The sequence below is a fragment of the Lynx rufus genome, unplaced genomic scaffold (genome assembly GCF_022079265.1).
Source record: "Lynx rufus isolate CCGP_SWC_20201006 ecotype Redwood Valley unplaced genomic scaffold, mLynRuf1.p SCAF_8, whole genome shotgun sequence".
Classification (NCBI taxonomy): Eukaryota; Metazoa; Chordata; class Mammalia; order Carnivora; family Felidae; genus Lynx; species Lynx rufus.
The window spans coordinates 26118118-26138363 of NW_025814896.1; the positions used below are offsets into that span (position 1 = coordinate 26118118).

Consider the following 20246-nt stretch of genomic DNA (forward strand, 5'->3'; position numbering starts at 1 on the left):
GCAGTTAATTAAAAAAAAAAAATAGGGCAAAGATTCACTTACAAAACTATGCTAACTTTATTCACGGGTGTTAAAAAAAAAAAAAATGGAAGCAACCTTTACGTCCAACAGTAAGAGCAATCAATTAGCACACCATCTTCCTGAGAAATTATGCAAGTATCCAAAATACATTTTTTGGGGGGGTGCCTGGGTGGCTCAGTAGGTTGGGTGTCTGACTTCGGCTCGGGTCATGATCTCGTGGTTGGTGGGTTTGAGCCCCGCGTCTGGCTCTGTGCTGACAACTTGAAGCTGGAGCCTGCTTTGGAGTCTGTGTCTCCCTCTCTCTCTCTCTGCTCTTCCCCTGCTCACACTCTCTCTCTCTCTCAAAACATAAATAAACTATAAAAAAATTTTTTTTAAATACATTTTTTTATTTTGGGGGGGAACTCAAGATTTAATATTAAAAGAAAGAGCAAGATATAAAAAACTTATCTACAAAATATCTTCATATATATAGTCATTTAATATATATGTATAGAAAAATAACTAGAAGAAAATACAACCTACCCGGTTAAACCATACGAAATTACTGTTTTTTAGATCAAAAATGACTAAATAGTGGCCATCTCTGGGGGATGGTACTGGATGCATTCTATCTTTTAAATATTCAATTATGTACTATGGTAAATATTACTTTAAAAAATTTTTTTGTTTTTAAGTAAACTCTACACCCAACATGGGGCTTGAACTCACAACCCTGAGATCAAGAGTCACACCCTCCACTGACTGAGCTGGCCAGGAGCCCCAGTAAATATTACTTCTATAATTAGAACACACAAAAAAAGGGGCGCCTGGGTGGCTCAGTCAGTTAGGCATCCAACTTCAGCTCAGGTCACGATCTCGCGGTCCGTGAGTTTGAACCCCGCGTCGGGCTCTGGGCTGATGGCTCAGAGCCTGGAGCCTGCTTCCGATTCTGTGTCTCCCTCTCTCTCTGCCCCTCCTCCATTCATGTTCTGTCTCTCTCTCTCTCTCTGTCTCAAAAATAAATAAAACGTTAAAAAAAAAAAGTTAAAAAAAAAAAAAAGAACACACAAAAAAAGAAGGCAAATGTTTAAAAGAAAAACATTTATCAGCTGCCTTTCACAAAAGGGCTGAAAACTCCTGGCCTAGAAATGTCTCAACTGGATACAGAACAGGTTAAAAGGAGCCTGCAGTCCAGTCTGCTTTAAGAACAAAGGCTGGCAGCACAAGCAGGGCCCCTCTCAGATGGCTGCTGACCCAGCGATCTGTGGCAGGAGAACAGGCCCACATAATCTGTGGCCTGAAGATGTAGACGGACTTAGGGCAGAACCAGCTGTATGTCACTGAGTCAACCACGAGTCTCACCAACTGCTACGGCACCCCCCTACCAAGATCTGTGCTGCAAGCAGAGAACACGAAACAGTGCAACCCCTACTCCAAAAGCCTGCGAGATCTCAAGTGCACTGGTTCTCAATCCTTTCGGGTGCGAAGAGCCCTGAAGCATGAGACGAAAGCTGTAGCCAACATTCCATGCGAGAGATGCTTGTCTATCAGAAGACTCCAGATGAAGAGCTCCCAAGGTTCTAACACATCACACGGAAAACACACTAACTATTAAATGTAAGCATGTTCAGACTTTAGAGAATAGGTGAGGCGTCAGTCATCTTAAAGGAGGAATAAAATTGGGAAAAAGAGGGCTATGAGGAGCCATTAATGCAGACATTAAGAACAGCCTTGGGCGCCTGGGTGGCCCAGATGGTTAATCGTCCAACTCTTGATTTCTGCTCAGGTCATTATGGGTTCAAGCCCCATGTGAGGTTCTGTGCAGATGGTGCAGAGCCTGCTTGGGATTCCCTTCCTCACTCTGCCCCCTTCTGTCTCCCTCTTTCTCCCACTCCCTCCCCCTCTCTCTCAAAATAAATAAACTTAAAAAAAAAAAATCAGCCTCAAGGGGCCCCTGGGTGGCTCAGTTGGTTGAACATTCGACTCTTGATTTTGACTCAGGTCATGATCCCAGCTTCATGTCGGGCTCCGCGCTGAGCACGGACCCTGCTTAAGATAGTCTCATTCTCTCTCCCCCCCCCCAAAATGAACATTAAAAAAAAAAACTTTCTCTCTGCCCCTCTACCCCACTCACATGCACTCTCTCTAAAAACAAAAAAATTTAAAAATTAAAAAAAAAAATCAGGCTCAAGATATTTTAACATGGGAAAAATAATCCTATTTTAATTTTAAAAGCAGGAAACAAAACTGTCCAACACATACATGCGCTTGTACTTGTTATTTAATTTAAGGGTCTGTACGAACAAGAGACTGGAAAGAAACCAAATGTCCACTGACAGGGGACTGCTCTGAGGAAACTAGGTCTTACACAGACAAAAAAGAAAGCAAAGTGGCATCAGCTATATGGATATGAAACACTTTGGAATATATAATGTGATTACACATGCTACCATCTGTGTAAAAAGGAGGAAAAGAGAACACACACTCATAAAATATGGATGGCTGTTTCTGCCTGTACATATACCCTCTCTCTGGAGCAAAAATGGGAGTGACTAGTTGACAGAGTTAGAAGGAAACTTTTCAATTTATCTTTTTTTATCTTTGTTTATCTTTTTGTTCCTTTTGAATTTTAAACCACTTTGAAACCTTCAGTTATTCAAAAAATAAAAACTATATATACAGTGTATGTCGATTATGTTTAACGCTTATAGGAAAGTACTGAAAGTACAGCTAAAATGAATGGCTTTGGGCAAGTTGCTTAACTATGCCTCAGTTTCTCCACATATAATATGGCGATGACAGTCCTCATCTCCCAGGTTATATATGTAAAGCACTCTGGAAAGTGTCTGGCCTATGATAAGTGCTCAATAAATAAAGCCATAATTAAGGGCGAAAATACATCTAAAAGATAACAATGACTATCACTAATTGTGACATTACAGCAAATTATGGTTTTCTTAATGTTCCATAAGGAAGACCTAAATTACTTATATTAGAAAAAAATTTCTTGAGGCATCTGGGTGGCTCAGTCAGCTGAATGCCCAACTTGGGCTCAGGTCACGATCTCACAGTTCATGAGTTCAAACCCGGCACTGGGTTCTGTGCTGTCAGCTCGGGGCCCGCTTCAGATCCTGTCTCCCTCTCTCTCTGCCTCTCCCCCGTGCACGTGCGTGTGCACACACACGCACACTCCCCCCTCTCAAAAATAAACATTTTTAAAAAAGAAAAAACTTTATCTTTTTTGTTTTAATTACAGCAAAGAAAAATCAAGGAGGTGGTTGAAGAGTCAGGCAAAAAATTGGAAGAGATACTTTCTTGAACAGAGTTGTGACTCAATAAACATGATCTCAGCGCACCTGGGTGGCTCAGTCAGTTAACCAACCAACTCCTGACTTCAGCTCAGGTCATGATTCCAGGGTTGGGCTCTGCACTGAGCATGGAGGCTGCTTAAGATTCTCTCTCCCTCTCCCTCTGCCCCTAGCCCCCACTCAGGCACACTCTCTCTCTTAAAAAAGAAGAAGGGGGGACTGGGGTCTCTGAGAAAGGCTGTAGACCACTGTAGTATGAGAGAGTGGGGGCAGGGGAATCCGAGGGGAACATGTGCCTAGTTAGGCCACTGTGGCAGCAATAAGCAAACTGAAAAGGGGCGGGATCCAAAGCATCCCTCAGAAGACATACTGCACTTGGTGAATTAGCTTCTTTTGAGGCCTGAAACACTAGAAGAACAGTGGAATCGTGGCTCCAAATGAGTGTCTGGAAAACCTGAGGAGAAAAAGTGGAGGAGGCCTGGCTAGGGGCGTGGTCACACTCGGAGCAGCATGAGCAAGCTTGACAGGCTGTTTAGAGAAACTCGAGGGCTCCTGCAACCAGCTGAGGAAAAAGGAAATCTAGCATTTGCCAGGGACTGCACACCTCACACCTTTCCTATTCTGTGCAGCACAGGAACCATGGAGGAGGCCAGGCTAGAGAACAGAAGACAATTAGAGAAAGCGGAGACGAGAACATTCAGTGAGGGCCACTCTACAGGTTCAAAGCACCACGCTGGACCCTTGGAAACATGAAGAGGGGCCTGAATATGGAACAGAGGACTGGTTGACAAAAAGCAACCAGCATCCCCTCTCTGACACAAGCAATCCCTCATCCAAATTATTCTCTGTGATTAGGGGTTTTTCCTTGATGGCTGTTCTTCCAAAATACTTGATGACTAGCTCTCAAAAACAGGGAGACTATGAAATGGAAATACATCTTGAAACAACCTGACAACTCTGTCTCTGAAAGTTATCCTCACCTTACCTCACAAGAGCCAAGCAAGGCTTGTTTCACTGTTGGGACGGGGAGGAGGGTGGGGGGTTCACAATGCTGACAAAACTTGGCCATTTCACAGGCAACTGGCACATTAGTTGTGTAGGAACTCAGAGCTTTGCCCTCTCCAGAGAAAAACCTATCCCTACCCTTCTAGGCTTGTATTTGGAAGAAAATTCTAGTCAGCTTGATGCTATGCTTATCAGAGGTGAGACCAGGAGGGACCAGGCACCAGCTTTGGTTAAAGGCTACTGGGAGGCTGCTTAGGCCTTGGGAAATTCAAGAGTCTGAGGAAGCTCACTTTCTCTATGACTCCAATCCCCTGGCAGCAGGCCTTCTCAGGGACATGGTTTCTGCAGCTCATCCTGTTTGGTCTCATGCTGAAAGCCGAGACCTGGTTTTCTAAGCATCAGGGTGAAACACAATGCAAACATCTGCATACTTGGAGAGAACTCCTAAACAGCTCTCCAGAGGAAAACTAGCTACGAATGAATAAAAGTTTGTTTACAAGTCACGGTTAAGTGTCCTGCACTTAGCACTTTCTGCTAGGGAAAAGCACTTTATCTAGGGTAAGAAAAACGGCAGGCAGCTTACAAAGTGGAAATTCTTCACAGGGGTTTTTAATGAGATAGTATCACTATAATTAATGATATGTAATTCACATTTGTTTAACTCTCTTCCAAATGCTTCTTTTTAAAAAAAATTATCATGTATGCAGCAGAGTGTAGGCTCTGTGGTCAGAAAGATGTGGGTTCAAAACCAGGCTCTGTAATACATAAACTGTGCCCCACGGGCAGTCTCCTCTCTAAGACAAGCATGCACCCTCCCCAGAGAGATCTACACTCACCTCCAGAGTCTGGCAAGAATCAGTATCTGAGAGCTATTTTTACAGACGAGCCTCAGAACAGCCCAATAGGTGGGCCTGGTCCTACTTCCCTAGTTTACAGATGAGGAACTAGAACGTGGAGGGACACGTCCAAAATCACATCGCTCAGAGCAGACTGAAGCCTCTTCATGCCCAGTCCTGACTATTCACAGCAGCTCCCTGTCTGAATGAGATAAATCTGGAGCCAGATCATATATGTACCACTTATCTACACATGAAAAGAGTTCTCATTTTCCAATTAAGTGAAATATACCTCAGAGTATATATATGGAAAGAGAGAAATTTTAGGGAGAAATTGCTGGTGAAAAAGCTGGCCCCAATGAAAATTAGGATGACCTCATCCCCACATTAGTCACAAATCACGGGGCAAGCAAGTGCTTTGAGAGCCTCAAACAAATGGGGATGCGGTGATGGGACTGAGGAAGTGAACGGAAACCAGGGGAAAGGAAGCACAGATCTAAGGCTGACAACCTGTGCCCGCACCCAACCTGTGCCCACTACGACTGAGAAACAAGCATGACTCATAGGCACCATTTCACTACAGAACTTTACATGAAGCCTTCCTCTGACCACCTGTAAAACCCAGATTAAACATCCCAGGGGATATAACAAGCCAAGCAAGTCAAACTAAGAGCAAGACTAGAACCTAGCTATAAAATAAGGAAGTACAGAAGCTGAATTCATTTAAAAAAAAACACACATAAATGAAAGCAGTCATTTTATTTTTAATGTTTATTTTTGAGAGAGAGAGAGAGACAGAGAGACAGAGTGTGAGCGGGGGAGGGGCAGAGAGAGAGGGGACACAGAATCCGAAGAAGGCTCCAGGCTCTGAGCTGTCCACACAGAGCCTGACACAAGGCTCGAACTCACGGACCGAGGGATCATGACCTGATCTAAAGTCAGACGCTTAACCAACTGAACACCCAGGTGCTCCTGAAACCAGTCAGTTTAAATCAATACAAATGGCACCACTAAAGGAGAAGTCTGGAGAGCAAGTAGGGCATAGGAGCTGAAGAACATCGGCTCTTGATTTAAACAAAGGTTCAAGTCTCAATTCTGTTCTTGGTTGTATAACTGGCGACTTGTTACTCAATTTCTCTAAGCCCATTTCCTCATCTGTAAACTGAGATTAATAAACATCTCTACCTCATGAAAGTATAGTGAGAGTTACACGAAGAGATACTGGAAAAACATTTACGTGGCCCTGCCACGTAAGCGTTCAATTAAAGGACTGCTACTGTTACTACCATGAGAAGCTGAGGGTTCTAATTCTCTACCCCACAAACAAGATTAACAACTGAAGGAGCAGCAGAATACACATCTCATCCTTCTGGCATATTTTTGACCCCACCTCCTATCTGTAGTAGATCCAATTCTGGTAACCCCAACACAATTCTTATCATGTCAGGACAGTCAGGAGCAGGTAGCACAACCCTCAAAAGGTGAGACAGAAAGTCTTCAGGGGACATAGAAACCAATAACACCTTCATGAAAAATAATTACCAAGAGCCTGAAGTTCATACCCTTTAATCTAGTAATTCCATTTCTAGAAATCACTATGGAAAAATTAGAAACCACCTAAATGTCCCCAGTCAGGAAGATGTTAAACAACTCCAGCATATCCAAAGAAATCGTACATAGCCATTAAATTTTTTTTTTAATGTTTATTTATTTTTGACAGAGAGAGAGAGACAGAGCATGAGCGGGGGAAGGACAGAGAGAGAGGGAGACACAGAATCCGAAGCAGGCTCCAGGCTCTGAGCTGTCAGCACAGAGCCCCATGCGGGGCTCCAACTCACAGACTGCGAGATCATGACCTGAGCCGAAGTCAGACGCTCAACCGACTGAGCCACCCAGGCGCCCCATACGTAGCCATTAAAAATAAGTCATTTTTCAGAGCACCTGGGGGCGCTCAACTGGATAAGCATCAGACTTCAGCTCTGGTCATGATCTCATGATTCGTGAGTTCAAGCCCCACATCAGGCTCTGTGCTGTCAGCACAGAGCCTGCTTCGGATCCTCTGTCCCCCTCTCTCTGTCCCTCCCCCACTTGTCCTCATTTTCTCTCAAAAATAAACGTTTAAAAAAAAAAAAATAAGTCATCTCTTGGGGTACCTGGCTCAGCTGGTTAAGCAGATGGCTCTTGGTTTGGGCTCAGGTCATGCTCTCACGGTTTGTGAGTTCAAGCCCTGGGTCGGGCTCTGTGCTGACAGTGCAGAGCCTGCTTGGGATTCTCTCTCTGCCCTTCCCATACTCATGTGTGTATGCATGCTTTCTCTCTTTCTCAAAATAAATAAATAAACTTTAAACAACAAAGTCATTTTTATGACAGTGAATGACACCAGAGAACATTCACAACACAGTTAACTGAAAAAAGCTGGGACATATACAAATATATATACGTGCACAGAAAAGTGAAAGCAAACCCCAAGGGCAGTTTTCTCTGAATACTGAAACTATGGGCATTTTTTATTTTCTTCTTTTCAGTTTTCTAAATGTCAATTAGTATACACAAAAACAAAACATGTTTTTGTTCTTGTTTTAAATCATTACCTCTCCGCGAAATCCTTGTTAAACAACAGTTCAATAAAACTGTGGTTGAGATGGCATTTGCAGGTCTTTGGTCTTGTGCTACTTGGGAATAAGAAATGCCACTGATAAAATATAAAACTAGAACAATTATAATTTCCATCTTCAAATAAAATATTTCAAATCTGGACGCACAAGCGTGCAGATGGAAAAGCCGGGCTAGGCAGCAGGCGGCAGGGTGTAGAGATGGTGGCACGCGGGCCAGAAGCACCCTCTCAGCACAGTTCCTTCTAGAAGTGGAACTAGGGCAGGGTTGACACAGAACCTGAACCAGTGGCCTCTGCAGTCAGATACAGGCCTGTGCATTACTAAAGGACCTGCAGGCTTTCCTGGAAAAATGGCGTAGTGGATTTCTCTTACCTGAACACAACTGTTCAATCTTTGTCAGATTCAGCTGCAGAGACTCATTGATCCAGGCCAGCATGTCATGTCGACTTAGGTTATCACTGGTGACGGACGTTGAGTATACGTTCACTGCCATCTTCTACAGGTGAGGAAGCAGGTGAGGAAAAGAGAAGGGCTCACATTATTAGGCATGCAAGGGAGAGCAAGCCATTTCCTGGAGAGTCACCCAAACCTGTAGTACACAATTTTTAAGCTTCACATTCTTCCCCAAGAGGCCAAATCAAACACTACGATTCCACCCACCAGCTTGGAGTGCCACACATAAGCATGACCCTGGATGAATTGCCCAACACCCACCAGCCTAAAAGTTAGGCCCCATTCTAATGTGATTCGTATAAAATTTGAAGATAACAAAGACACTATATAAAGAGATGATTAAATGCTTTATGAAGGAAGGCTAATGCATGAACAAGAATGTTCTCTGTTCAGAAAATGTCAGTCCAGGGGATCCTGGGTGGCTCCGTCGGTTAAGCATCCGACTATTAATTTCGGCTTGAGTCATGATCTCACAATTCATGGGTTTGAGCCCCGCATTGGGCTCTGTGCTGACAGTGCAAAACCTGCTTGGGATTCTGTCTCCCACTCTCTCTCTGCCCCTCCCCCTGCTTGCATGCTCCCTCGTTCACTCGCTCTCACTCTCTATCCCAAAATAAGAAAGAAAGAAAGAAAGAAAGAAAGAAAGAAAGAAAGAAAGAAAGAAAGAAAGAAAAGAAAGAGAAAATGTCAGTCCAAACTTACCCATTACCATATCAAAATGTTCACAGAAGTTTCCTTCAGAGTGGGCTTTTCTCTTTTAATGTTTATTTATTTTGAGAGAGAAAGAGAGAGAGAGAGAAAGCACATGCTTGAGCAGAGGAGGGGCAGAGAGAGAAAGAGAGGGAGAGAGAGAATCCCAAACAGGCTCTGAGCTGTAAGCACAGAGCCCAATGTGGGGCTGGATCCCACGAACTATGAGATCATGACTTGAGCCGAAATCAAGAGTCAGACGCTTAAATGACTGAGCCACCCAGGCACCCCCAGATGGTGGACTTTTATTAATTCTTCTTTTTGGTTTTCACTATTTTCCATATTTTCTTTAAAGACTATATCCACTTTTCTAATCAAACAGTAAATAAAACTTTTCAAAACCCTAAGTACTACAAACATGTTGGGAAATAACCTTACAGTGAAGAGACCTTGCTGCTATTCTCTGCTAAACCACCTGGGGACAGGAAGACATCTAAGGAGCTTCACAGACACTTGTCATTTACCCCGACAACTCTCTGCAAGGTTCACCTCGTTCTCCTCATTTTACAGATGAGGAGAGAGGCTCAACATAGAAACCCTGGGAATGGCAGCCAAACCTGTCCAGCCCCACCATCCACATTCTCTCCCAGCCACTAGAAAATGCTGCCCCTCAACCTTCTGCTAGGCTTTCGGGTGCAAAACAACAAACACACAGAAACACAGTAACTTAAAATGCTATTAAATGTGGATGCCATCATCATCCTCATTCAGTCAACAAATGTACACCAAGCACTGTTCAAGGGCCAAAGAAATGGAAAAGCAAGAGAAACAAGTTGTCTGCCCACCGGTAGTTCACGCTCTAGCGGTGGAAGTCTTGACACACACCAAACCCACAAACAAATGTCATTTCCTATCAACCATTTAGGAAGTAAGGGTGGTGGGGAATGTAGTCAGGGAAAGCCTCTCTGACTTGATGCTTGAGCTTAAGATTCAGAAGGACACAGCCACACTGAGATGTGAAAGGTGGCTGTGGCCCAGCAAGCAAGAAGGAGAGCAGGAACAGAAGAGGATAAAGAAATTAAGACGCCAGATCACGTCAGGACTCCGCAGGCCAAGGTAAGGAGTTTCGATTTTATTCTGTAATTGTTAAAGAATCCATTGTGGGGATTTAAACAGGGTAGAATCACACTCTCATTTAAGTCTGTGAAGGGGTTCAGGGCAGCCCCCCACCCCACGCCCCCAGAACGTGCCACTTTGGCATGTGGATTATTTTCAGCTGAAGGCACTCGAGACCCCGTGTGCACAAAAAACTTTTGTCCCTTCTTTAACCACACAGAAGAATCTAAACTGGGGGTCTTTCCCAGGAAAAAGGGTTATTAGCAGAGATAAATGTTATGAGCGACCCATCTGTATGGTAGGGCAAACATCTAATTACCTGCTCTTATCGCCCTGTGATGTGCATTCCTTTCCTCTGAAATCCCAGACCCCTCCTTAGAGGAACATATAGACCTCATTTTGCCTGTCTTTGGAATTCCCGTGACCATGCAAATTCTCCATACATACACCTACTAAATTTGATTTTCTCCTGTTAATCTGTATCATGTCAATTTGATTCTTAGTCCAGCTAGAAGAACCTTGAAGGGGACAAGAATTCTCATTCCCCGACATGTGAAAAAGACCAAATGACTTAACTGCTGGTAGAGGACTGTGGGAAAGGAAAACTCAAGCAATGTGAGTTAAGGTCACGTTAATCCAGACCGAGTGAAATCTCTGGGCAATTACCAGGAGGACACACAACGAACTATAAAGGACTGGATTTCATAGTGACCTTGACACTTAGAATTTCTCTCATTTCCTGAGACATCAATATTACCAACTGGGGAAACAAAACTCAAAGAAAGCAAATTTGGAACCATCATGAGACCTCATGCTCTCTCGTGGCACTTCCTTCCATCCACCTCGTGCCTACTACATGAGCTGGTTTTCCCACACCGGTTTCCTGCAAGCCTCATGAGTCATAGAGTTACCGAATGAGAGGGCTAGAAGAGACAGTGATCTACCCAACCAATCCCCTCTTTATGAGCAGGGGTGACCAAGGGTTGGCAGGATAAATAACTCATCAGGTCTGTGCTCTCACATCCCATATTCACCTATCCCCCACAGCACGTGGCACAGTGCCTTGCACACAGCGGGCACGCAATAAATGCTATTTGTTTTCAGGTGGGCAGGACAGTGTCAAAGGCAGAAAACTGTATCCATGTACACTTTTTTCAGAAAGCAAACCGTCAACGCTCTTGAGCTTTTAAATTCAGACGATAAAACCATTTTATACAGGAAGCCAACACAATTTAATTCCTGACTCCACTGGGAAATTAATTCCTGATCCCACAGTACTTCATTCAAATCTCTATGATAGGTATTATTACATTGGATTGTCATTATCTCTTCATTTCTGAATCATTTCAGATTTGGGCCAGGAGGCAATATGCTCTATGAAAAGAGCTGAGAATTTCCAGCTAAGAAGACCCGGGTTTGAGAGTGAGGCTGTCGCTCTTTCCCTGTATGACCCAGGGCAAGGTACTTAACTTCAGTACACCTCAGTTATCTTACGAGGGAATGCCACCTATCTAAAAATTACGGTGTGAGGTTTAAATGAGGTAAGGTACATAAAATACTCGGCATGGTATCTGACACATACCAGGTATTAAACAAACAAGATCCAGGCAGGGAGGGGCCTTGTCTCACTCATCCTCCTACCTGCAGTGCCAAAAACAGTGCCCAAGACCTGCCCCACTATCTCTTATCCCCATCCACTGCAGCAGCCTTCAAATTAGTCTCACTGCTTCAATCTGTCCTTACACAGCAGCCACAAAGAATTTTCTGAATCATAAATCCGATCAAGTGTCTCCCCCGTTTAAAATCCCTGAATGAATAAATGTAACGCATATTGTGTGCAAAACACTATTACCGAGGACCAAGGAGAGATACATCCAAACAAAAAGCACGGTCACAGGCTAAGCACTTGTAATCTATTTTGGCCACATTCATACACACTGCGGGTATTGTATGTGTCATGCTACCATAAAATGTAAGCAGCTGGTTAAGCCACGTGTGTCTCCTGACCACACCCCAGCTCAGAAAACGTTAATGGCCTTTCATCATCATATAATTTAAAACTCTTTCATTAGCAGTACATTAATACCTGGTCCCATGTGCTCCGCAAACTCTGCAGCCACTAAATACATGGGGTCAGGCACCCTGTGGACATACAATAAACATCCACTGACTCAACCAATTAATTGGCTCTTCCAGGCAGTCAAAACAGAGCCTAGTTCTCAGAGCTACAGCTACCTACAGCTTCCCCCGTAAGAATTCCATTGCTTGGCTTCAATGGCACACCCCATGACCATCATGCAAGCCTCACCTTTAGAAGGCTCCATGATCCAGGTTTCAACTGCCTTGAAAAAGCTCTTTAACCTCCCCAGGTATCTGTCCTCCTTCACAGTTCTCCTTGCAGGTTCTGAAACCCATTCTGATTGGATGCTGGCTGAGGAGCACCCTATTACTTCCAAGGCACCATAGTGAGCCCTATGGAAAGGGGGAGGGAAGGTGCCACCAGACAAAAGCCATGTGACCCTTTCTGGATCACAAATGGCTCACCTGTGAACAGTGAAGAATACATTCTGCACAAGGTGGTGGTGAGGATTACATGAGATCTAAGTGAAAACACTTCAGTGAAAAGCACATCATGTCTTGAGCTTCTCTGTGTGCCAGAAACTGTGCCAGGCACTTTGACACACCACCACAAGGGACACATTGCTATGAAACACACTAGCTCTCAGGGAGGTAGCATAATACAGGTGTTGAGAGCCTTGACTCTTGCATCACAGATGTGGCTTCAGTCAATTGCTGGACAGTATAAAGCAAATCACTTGACCTCTCAGAGTCTCAGTCCCTTATTTGTAGAAAGGAACACGGGATTGGGGAGCCTGGGTGGCTCAGTCGGTTCAGCACCCAACTCGTGGTTTCAGCTCAGGTCATGATCTCACGGTTCATGAGTTCCAGCCCCGGGTCAGGGCTCCGTGCTGACAGTGAAGAACCTGCTCAGGATGCTCTCTCCCCCTCTCTCTGCCCCTTCCCCGTGCGCACATGTGCTCGTGCTCTCTCTCTCTCAAAATAAATAAACTTAAAGAAAAAAAAAATGAACAGGGGGGCCTGGGTAGTTCAGTTGGTTAAGCTCTGACTTCGGCTCAGGTGATGATCTCACAGTTTGTGAGTCTGAGCCCCACATCGGGCTCTGCTGACAGCTCAGAGCCTGGTGCCTGCTTGGGATTCTTTGTCTCCCTCTCTCTCTGCCTCTCTCTGTCTCCCTCCCACTCAAACTGTCTCTCTCGCTCTCTCTCAAAAATAAACATTAAAAGATTTTAAAAAATGAACATAGGATCTCTTAGAGATAGTGTGATATTAAATGATACAATGCCACAGCAAGCACTTAACACAATACCTGGCACATAGCATATGCCCAACTAGCAAATAGCTATTATTATCAAATTCTATCGCTTCTTGGCCTTTTGGCTAAGATCAAGTGTATTATTATCACAATTCTTACAGCACCCCAACAGGAAGTGAATGCCAGGTTTAGTGTACCTTCCCTTCAATGGGCCTCAGGATCTTCATCTTCAAAATGGGGCAGAGGGTGAACTCTGACCTGAAGCACCTCAGGGCAGCTGTGAAGCAGGGACTGGAAAAGCACTGTTCCTATCACTCTGTTATACTGTCTTCATAGTAATTATATGAAATTATCCCGAAATTATCTTGTCCATATATTCATTTTCTTATTTCCTATCTGTCTCCCCACCACAAGGCAGACGCCTTTGCCTCCTGCTCCCGGGTTATAGCCAACGCTCAGCACAACACCTAGTACTTAGCAGGCGCTCAACAAATACCGCATGACGAAAGGAAGGAGTCCATTGAGCTGGCCTACTTCTTGCCCCATAATGTGATAAAAGCTTTCTGTAGTCTTATCATTGTCCCCGTTTTACAGATGAGGAAACTAAGGCCGTGAGGTTCCAGCACCTGCCCAAGGTCGCACCGCAAGGAATGGAACCCAGGTCTGAATTCAAAACCGAACGCTTGACCACCAGGCGACAGCTTCCTATAGTGGGGATCCCCAGAGCTCCTAGCAGGATTCACTTCAACCACACACACCCCCTTACCCGGACTGGCCAACCCGGAACCGCCCGCTACCGCGGTCCGGGTCCCACACCTAGGCCGCGGCCCAGAAGCCCCCACGCTACCGAGGGGCAGCCCCCACTTCCGGCCCGAGGCCCCGCCCATGGCAGAACTCGGCGCGCGCCCCCCAGCCCAGTCCGCGCGCGCCGGGTCACGGCCCCGCCCTTCCCCCACCCGACCCGATCTGCACGGCCTCGAGGAGGGGCCCAGGCATTGCCCGCAAGGCCCGCCGGTGCCTGCCCGGCCCGAAGCCCACCCGGCCACCCCCTGGCCGCCGCCCCGTGCCCGCTAGCCGGCTCACCGGCTCTCGGCGGGACCGCGTCCACTGCCTGTGCCCGGCTTCGGTTCCGTCTTCGTCTCGTTCAAACCGCCCGACCCCGCCCGCCCGCCCGCGCGATGACCTCACACGCACCCCCCGCCCCGTTACGCGCAGACGTACAGGCTCGTCAGTCCCCGCCGGCTCCTTTTATAGAGAGGGATTGAGCCGCGCGCCAGGGGCGGGGCCCGGCCAGTGATAGACTGCTCGGGCGCCCCGGGGGCGGGACGCCGGCTGCCAGGGCAATCAGCCACGTGGTCTGCCAAAGCCAATGAGTTCCCGCCCCAGTCCGGGTTTGCCTGCCTAGTAGGAAGAATCCAGTTACAAATTCCCCACCCCAGGAGCCAAAAAAAAAAAAAAAAAAAAAATCGGTATTACAATGAATTTCTACAAAAATGGGCTATTGGATAATAAAGATACTTGGTAAGAGCTTTGAGGAAAGACTTAAAAGTCACCTCAGAGACACATCCTGTGAACACTCTGTTATGACCCTGTGATCTCATCATCCGTTTATTTTCCTCTCAGTGCCTATGAAGTCCTCGTGTTTATTCGTTTATGCCTTTGTCTGCCTTTCCTTAAGTTCCACAAAAGCAAGGATCTTCTCAGTCTGTGTCCCACTGCCTGACTTTGCTGAAAGAATGAGTTACACCCACTTTAAAGAAGAGGAAGCTGAGGCTCAGAGACTGACTTGCCCAGCATCACAGAAGCTGACCCAGGTTTTGAGCTGGGTTTTGTCTAGGTATCATTTATTTATGCGTCCCACAAATATTTATTTTTTCTGATCAATCAGGCCCTAGGTATTTCATAGTAAGCAAAAACCAGACATAGCCTCTGAGCTTTTAGTTGTGACTTTTTTTTTTTTTTTAAGTAAGCTCTATGGGGGCGGCTGGGTGGCTCAGTCGGTTAAGCTTCAGACTTCGGTTCAGGTCGTGATCTCACGTAAAGTTCCAGCACAGCCTGGCGCTCTTTGTTCAGAGCGTGGGGCCTGCTTGGGATTCTGTGTCTCCCCCTCTCTGTGCCCCTCGCCCTGATTGTGCTGTCTTTCTCTCTCTCCCTCTAAGATAATTATATATATATATATATATATATAGAGAGAGAGAGAGAGAGAGAGAGAGAGAGGGGTATGTAAGCTCTAGGCCCAAAGAGGGGCTCAAACTCTTGACCCAAGTTAAAAAGTCCCAGGCTCTACCAACTGAGCCAGCCAGACGCCCCTAGCCTCTGAGTTTTTTTGTTGTTGTTTTAATTTTTTTTTAATGTTTATTTTGAGAGAGAGATAGAACAAGCCAGGGAGGGGCAGAGAGAGAGAAATTCTAAGCAGGCTCTACACTGTCAGTGCAGAGCCTGATGTGGGGCTCGAACTCACGAACTGTGAGATCATGAGCTGAAAACAAGAGTAGAATGTTTGACTGAGGCACCCAAGTGCCCCTAGCCTCTGAGCTTTTAAAAGTTTCCAGTCTGAATGTTACTCAGGAGGGTGCTAGCCAAGATTATCTGGGTCAGATTAAGCCTTGACTGCAAAAGGGCAGAGAATAGTGAAAAAAAAGTTTCTCTCCAGCAGGAAAAATAGCTTTGAAGACTTCAACATGGGTTTTTAAGCAATTATTTTAACGTGGGAGTGATCTCTTTATTGCAGGTAGAATATGTGAGTCCCCTCTCCAAAAACAAAACAAAAAGTATGACTTCAAGGCCTAAGCTTTCCAAAAGTATGACAAGTTTACTGAGCTAAAAACTGGTGTTGGGAGGTCTCGGCTGCTTTAGGCACTTCACAAGCTCAAGGGAGAGAAGACTACAAAACTAAGTTATAATACAGTGTGCTTTGTGCTAAGATAAATTCTCCTATCTATCCACAGGGAAGGAGGACTCAGATCAGGAAAGGGCTTCTAATCCTGCCTTGAATGGGGGCAAAGAAGGCTTCCTGGGAGAGTAAGAACCGGAGGACTAGTTTGGCAAGGAGGCTGTTCCGGACAGCATGTGCAAAGACTCAGAGTAAATATCACCAACTCCAGTAATGCCCACCTGTTTCCCTTCTGCGATGCTGAGACCTCAGGATGAACCAAGGCTCAGAGAGGACACTAGGTTATAAGGCCTGAAACACTGGGATTTATGCATGGCTCTGTATATTTCACAAGTTTCAAAAATAAATAACCAAGGGCAATGCGTGGTTCTAGAATGGATACTGGATCAGAAAATATATTTCTGCAAGATCCCTTCCACGGGACTCTGGGGTGCCAGATCCCAAAGCCACCCCCGTCAATCCTCCCTAACAAGGAGCAAGGGGACCCTAACATGATCGAGGGGTGGGGGGGGGGTGGGGGTGGTGATGAACACAACTTGAACACAAGATGTTGTTGCATCATCAGCCCAGCACCCGGGGGATTATTGCCCTGCTCTTCCTTAAGACTTTAATACATGAATAAATATCGGATGTCACCATCACTACCAGCACCCAGGCATTAACACTGCGTTGACTAGTGGCTTGTTATCACAAAGCCATCCCGTACACATGAGGGCTTACTACATGCCAGGCACCAGACAAAGCTCTTTACCCAGATCATGCCCTTGAACACTCACAGCAGCCCTAGGAAGTGGGCAGGATTTATGCTCCTTACCTGCTAAAGATGTTATCTTCCTGGATAGAGCTCCAGACAACTGGAAGACTGTTCCAGAAAAGGCCTACAGGTAACACGAGGTCCAACCCCTTCCCCCAGATCAGAATGTTCGTCGCATTTTCCCCCTTGCCGTCGGGCCAGGGATCATGGAGACACCAACCTAGCCCATCTCGCTTCAAGAACAGCTCCGACAGCCCCTCCAAAGCCAGCCCCCAATCTGCCCCACAAATGGACCAGGCCACCCAAGAGCCCCTCACCTGGAGGGCTAGTCCACCTCCTCTCTTGGGGATTCGAGGCCGGGGCTGTTTATTTCGCTTCATTCTGCCCTGGTATTCGGTGCAGCACTGCACACCAACCCGGCTTAATAGGGCAGCCGAGGCCCCTGGGACCTCGACACCTCAGGAGTGCCAGCCCGCTTGCTAATTGCCAACCGACTCACCATGGTGTCTTGCAAAACGTTTCTCATCCCCCATTCCAACAGTGGCCTTAATAAGGCCCACAACTACAGTCATGGAGGTGGCCAGGACTAGAACACTTTTTACAGGAAGAGACATATAGTTGCCACGTGCAGCTGATGTTCAATTGACTCATTGCATGTGCAGCCGTTTACAAACCTTTTTCCCTCGGCAGGCATCAGCTGACTGAGATGAACCTCGGGAGAGGCACTGAAATTTTTCACTGGCTCCTAGTCCCTGACCAAAGGCTAGATCTAGTAGATCTAGTGATAGGACTGTGGCATGATGGGCTGGGGTATTGGGACACCTGGCTGGCCGGCTGGGAAAGTCCTGCAGAGCAACGGGGATACTCTACCCAAAGAGGTGCGGCCACAGGTTAGACTCCTAGGGCCATTACCGTGAGTCCTGTGACTGAACAGGGACAGGACAGCTTGGGAGTAGTGCGTCCGGGTGCAAGGGATTCCAACCAAGGTGTAGAGAACTGGGAGAAGCAGCCTTGGGATTCTGGAGTCCTTAATCATCTTGATCAGCTACCCAAGAGCTATAAGAAACAGCCTGGAGGGGTGCTCGGGTGGCTCAGTCCATTGAGTGTGACTGTTGACTTTGGCTCGGGTCATGATCCCAGAGTACTGGGACTGGGCCCGGCATCAGCAACAGGCTTGAGTGTGGAGCCTGCTTAGGATTCTCTCTCCCACTCTCCCCGGCTTGCATTCACTCTCACTTCTACACCGTGCTTGCTGCGTGAACCAAGGGCCTACTTCGACTCCCACCTATTCCACTGGAATCAGGCCCTCCCACGTCCCACCCATCTGACCTGCAAAAGAAAGGACACCAGACTGTTAGAGAAATACTGATTTTAATTCAACATAAGGTAAACTCTAGGCATCTGTCATTTTTCAGCCTAAAAATTAGCAAGACTGTTGAAACAAGGCACAATTTTCCCCCATACTTGTTACGTGGCTCCAGTTACAAAAAAAAACTTTTTATGAAAATGTTAAAACATAAAAATAGAAGTCTGTGATTTAAAAAAAAAGTGTATAAAAAAATTCCCACAAAACCTGTCAACGTTGTTCCTTATTCTACAAAATAGCACCAGTAAGAAGAGTAAAAGGTGTTAAAAACCATTACGACAGCATTTCTGAAATGCAGCTTTCCCGACCTCCCATTCCCCCTAAAAACAACTTCTCATGGAATACAAAAGGACTTTAAAATCTCTGGAAGGAGGGTCGAGCTTTTATTGCAGTTTCCCCCTGCAATCTCTTAGATGAGGGGAGAGTGCAGGGAATGTGCTTGTGCCCCGGCTGTCATTGCTTCTCAGTTTAGAAAAAGGCTGAGGAATCGGGGGATCCTACTTCTAATGTGGAGACCTGTGCCTGCAGAGTAGTCTGGAAGGGTGCATTTTGGGGGTGGGCAGGGATGTCTTACCTAAGCCTACTCCTTTGTTCCCTTCTAGTGGGGAAGAGGGAGATAGCGAGAAGCCATACCTGTCTGCATAATATATGGCAATTTATACCCAGCCCACCCCTTCCTGAGCTCCCCGGAGGGTTCTATTGCAGTCACTGGGAGGGATATCGCTAAGGGTGGTCCTCCCTGTGGGTCTGTGGGGGGGAAAATAGCCCTGAATGTGATGATGAGGTCATCCCTGCTGAAATCATCATCATTACAGAAAATACTCTACACGGGCCCTGACAGCGGGTCCCAGCCCTTTATACTGAGGCCAGGGGAATGTGCTAGGGAAAATTCAAGAACGACATAGACATCATCTCCTCTTCTGCTAGCCCTAGGAAGAAAAACATCCAGGGCCCTTAAAATGTCCCTTAGCTACATGTCTACCACTGCAGTCCTGGGAAACAAGGAGCCGCAGATGTTTTTTAAAAATCATAGTCTTGGGATAACTGTCTTGGGTGATTTTTCAGCATTAACCTGAGTATTGGAGGGCTGTTGGCACTGTGGTTTTGGTATCTTAGCCATTGTTTCTCTGAGCGGTAAACCCGGGAGGGGAAAAAAAAAAAACAACCCATCTTACTACCTACTTCAAGTTTTAAAAATTTTAGAAGACAAAACGAGCACCGTGTTTGGCCACTCCTAGCAGCCAGGTCTGAATTGTGCACAAGGAGGCAGCACCTCAGGCTTTTCCTGCCAGGAGGGGGTCGCACGGCTCTGCTCCTGCCTAGGATAGGTGGCGCAACCCCACAACGCGGAGCAGAGGAAGGGCAGAGCTGAGGCTGTACCTCCTGGGTCCTGGCTCTGCCCCACATGCCCCAGTGCTCCTGGGCTCAGGGTGCCTGGGGGCTATTCACAGGCAAAGTAGTCCTTCAGGGGGGCGAAGAGGTGTCGGATGACAGGCACACTCCAGGACCTCCCAAGCAGCTTCTGGCGGGCACCACGGCCCATGTTGGACACATCCGTGTAGTGTACAGGAAAGCCGAAGATCCTGGCGGGAGGCACCAGAGTACAAAGACAGGGAGTCAGAAGCGCCCCCCTCCACCACGCTTAGCACCTCTGGAAGATCTTAAACGTGAACGGTATGGCACTGTTCTTTCTGCCCTTTATCCCATCAGGCCAACCAGGCCTGCACACGAGCCCTCTCTTGACCCCCAGAGGTCAGGCCCACCGGTTCTTCAGCACATGAGGGCAGGGTTCCTCTATGAGGATGTCTGTTTTGTGCATACCCAAGCCTTAGCACTGTGCTCCTGGCGCACAGCTGGTGCTCAGTGGACCTTT

The 20246-nt window shown here is 46.5% G+C and overlaps 2 protein-coding genes across 2 annotated transcripts in view; both read right to left on the minus strand.

Annotated features, from left to right (window-relative positions):
• MAPRE1 (microtubule associated protein RP/EB family member 1) overlaps nucleotides 1–14520 on the minus strand; it is a 30390-nt gene extending 15870 nt beyond the window's left edge. Inside the window, exons 1-2 of the mRNA XM_047068358.1 lie at nucleotides 14444–14520; nucleotides 8140–8263 (exon numbers count right to left, since the gene is read on the minus strand). Coding sequence (XP_046924314.1) covers nucleotides 8140–8260 — 121 coding nt within the window. The 5' untranslated portion in view covers nucleotides 8261–8263; nucleotides 14444–14520. The remainder of the gene's footprint in view (nucleotides 1–8139; nucleotides 8264–14443) is intronic.
• A 3841-nt stretch (nucleotides 14521–18361) lies between these two features.
• DNMT3B (DNA methyltransferase 3 beta) overlaps nucleotides 18362–20246 on the minus strand; it is a 42217-nt gene continuing 40332 nt past the window's right edge. The window contains exon 22 of the mRNA XM_047069332.1: nucleotides 18362–19956. Coding sequence (XP_046925288.1) covers nucleotides 19815–19956 — 142 coding nt within the window. The 3' untranslated portion in view covers nucleotides 18362–19814. The remainder of the gene's footprint in view (nucleotides 19957–20246) is intronic.